The sequence below is a fragment of the Sinocyclocheilus anshuiensis genome, unplaced genomic scaffold, assembly GCF_001515605.1.
Source record: "Sinocyclocheilus anshuiensis isolate Anshui unplaced genomic scaffold, SAMN03320099.WGS_v1.1 scaffold300, whole genome shotgun sequence".
NCBI classification, from domain to species: Eukaryota; Metazoa; Chordata; class Actinopteri; order Cypriniformes; family Cyprinidae; genus Sinocyclocheilus; species Sinocyclocheilus anshuiensis.
This window is the reverse complement of record NW_015557379.1, coordinates 1,528,025-1,530,860: the sequence shown is the minus strand read 5'-3', so window position 1 is coordinate 1,530,860 and position 2,836 is coordinate 1,528,025. Positions and strand designations below refer to the sequence as shown.

Here is a 2,836-nt window from a genome sequence, read left to right as displayed (position 1 = left end):
AGAAAGTTTCTCATTATTACGAGATACTAAGTCATTATTACGAGAAAGTTTCTCATTATTATGACTTACAGAATTATATTTTTTTTATTCAGTGGCGGAAACGGGCTTCCCTATGAAATAATACAGTGCATGCAGATAAATGACTGTCGGTATCCAGTTGAATCTTCTTGATTTTTTTCCCCGTTGGCCTAAATAGAATTTGTTTCAATGTTCCTTTCACAGAAGGAGTGTTCACTTTATGAATTTCTCATTTTTAGATTGTGAAGGTCTTTTTGCAGATGTTGTCTTCCTGCTTGATGGATCAGAAAGTGTTAGTGCTAAGGACTTTGAAAATATGAAGGACATAATGGAGCTTGTGATAGATAAATTTGCAATTGGACCGGACAAGGAGCGTGTTGCGGTTGTTCAGTACGGCACAGACCCAAATGAGGAGCTTTCCTTAAATAAATTTGACGATAAAGCTGTATTATTACAGAAAATCAGAAATATCAAACAGATGAATGGAAAAACGTATACTGGAAAAGCACTTACAGAAGTATTACAGTCTTTTTTTGACATTTCTAAAGGAGGACGATCCAATGCTCTGAAGTTCTTGATAGTTCTTACGGATGGAGAGAGTAGGGATGATGTAGCTGAGCCTGCTAAAGTCTTGAGAGACAATTCCATCAACATTAATGCCATTGGTATGAGACATGCAAACAGATCTCAGATTCTTGCCATTGCTGGATCCCATGATGGAGTGTTCTTTGAAGATGCCGTTGCATCCCTAAAAGAATTGAGCAATGACGTCCTTCTCAAGATCTGCAACACGGGTATGTAAACCAAATCTGAGATTTTTAGGAGAGATCACATCATGTCAGTTGATGTTAAATCCCTTGAAAAAAATGTTTTGTGGCTTTAAGTCAGTGTCTGTTACATTTGAGGGCATCTACATGCTAGAGTACTCCTTAAAGTGCACACATTTATAACTCTCTTTCTTCTCCATGAAAATGCACACAAAGTATTGATGGCCTATAAAATTAGAAATTAAATTGAAAAGTATATTTAGCTGTAAAATTATCTAATATTACCAACAATAACATATATAAAAGGTTAACATTAGGGCTGTCAATCGATTAAAAAAAAGTAACTAATTAATTGCACATTCACGGTAATCACGATTAATCACATTCATATATTTATATTATCATAATTTCACATTGAACCTCCAAATCAATGTAGAAACAACATAAACATAGTATATTTTAAATATGGTTTAATTACATCTTTTTACTAAGTAGCCTACTATTAATGAAGGCCATTATCATTGATACCAGTAGTGTTACTGATATCTCTATTAAATGCATTAATTAAATAGCCATTAATTATAGCCATTCAACATTACTGTATAATTGAAAGCCATTATTTTTTAACATTTAATAGGCTCTGAAAAATATGACAACTTTTTTAAAAAAATGTAAACTTTTAGTTTAGCTGATCTTAAAACAATCTTCACATAAACTATGAATTGCATACGTATAAACTATAAAATGAATATGAATTAATCTTTATTCAAACTACAAAAGTTAATTAGCGACTAGTGCAGTAGAGTGATTTATCTTTTTCTTTTGTTCTTTGATTTCAATCAATGACAGACTTCATCAGGTTTCACTTTAAAAGCAGCGCTGTCTCTTTAAAACCTGATGCACATGACGTGGATCTGACATGCATTTGGTTTTCTCCCAACTCTTTATGGCCAATTAGGACTTTATAACTCATTTAAGACCGCGTTTACGAGGTCACTCGCCAAAAGCCAGCATTTTGACATAATTGACCATTCGCAGGGAGCTTGATTGACAGGCGATCTGACCAATCAGAACGTGAATATTATGCACCACTGTTGCTATCCGCCATCTTGCCCGACAACTACGGCCGGACACCGGTCTCCATAGAAATCCATGTTAAAACGGGGTAAAAAAGATAGACCGAATTGAAACTTTTTCAACTAAATCTAAATGACATCAGTAATCAGCACACATGACCTAGTATAGTGTAGTTAAGTGGCATGGAAATGATCCGTATGGACGCCTAATCAGTATTATAAAAACCATATCTTGTTTTTTCTATTGTTTAATTAATACAAATAATCTGAGCACATCAACTATCATTTGTAAGATTAAATAAGATTAAATCTGTCCATTACGGTGTACCCGGATTTTACATTTCTTCAGCAACAAATGACTTCAACACAATGTATGGTTTATAAAATGACATTTATTCACAGATAATATAAAAAGAATGAAAAATTACTTGACTTAAAGTAGGATATCAGTACATTCATTTCCCTTTCAGTCGGTCACTCCTAGTCACGTTGGTGACCGACGAATTGGGATATCGCTTCGATAGACGGCCTCACGGCCGACGGTACCCAAATTCTCGACAAAAGAGCAGTTTCCTTTATCTCTGGGTCTCAGGAGGGCACGGAGAGTTGCGGACGGACTAATGCCGGACCTCACTCATCCTCCTCCTTTGCCAGCCGGCAGCAGCGGGCGGTTAGAGAGCGTCAACAAAGGCCCTACTCACGCACCCTCTGCCAACCCGTGGAACCAGGTGAGCCTTGCACCCCACACTCACACCCCTCTCCGGCCCGCTCACAAGCCGCCTGAGTTGGGTCCCCCGCTGGTCCCGCTTGTACGGTTTCTGGGCGTTTGGTCAGCACTACCCAGCCCGTCTCGCTGGCTTCTGCGGACCATCAGCCTCGGCTATGCGATTCAGTTCGCCCGGCGCGCCGATGCCCCTGTTCTGCGGGCAGAGATCGCAGTCCTACTGGCGAAGGATGTGATAGAGCCGGTCCCTC

At 38.5% G+C, this 2,836-nt stretch overlaps 1 protein-coding gene across 1 annotated transcript in view; it reads left to right on the top strand.

Annotated features, from left to right (window-relative positions):
* Positions 1-2,836, top strand: part of LOC107679139 (collagen alpha-6(VI) chain-like) — a 49,030-nt gene that overhangs the window by 2,031 nt on the left and 44,163 nt on the right. Inside the window, exon 2 of the mRNA XM_016474598.1 lies at positions 258-812. Within this exon, the coding sequence (XP_016330084.1) occupies positions 335-812 (478 nt within the window). The 5' untranslated portion in view covers positions 258-334. The remainder of the gene's footprint in view (positions 1-257; positions 813-2,836) is intronic.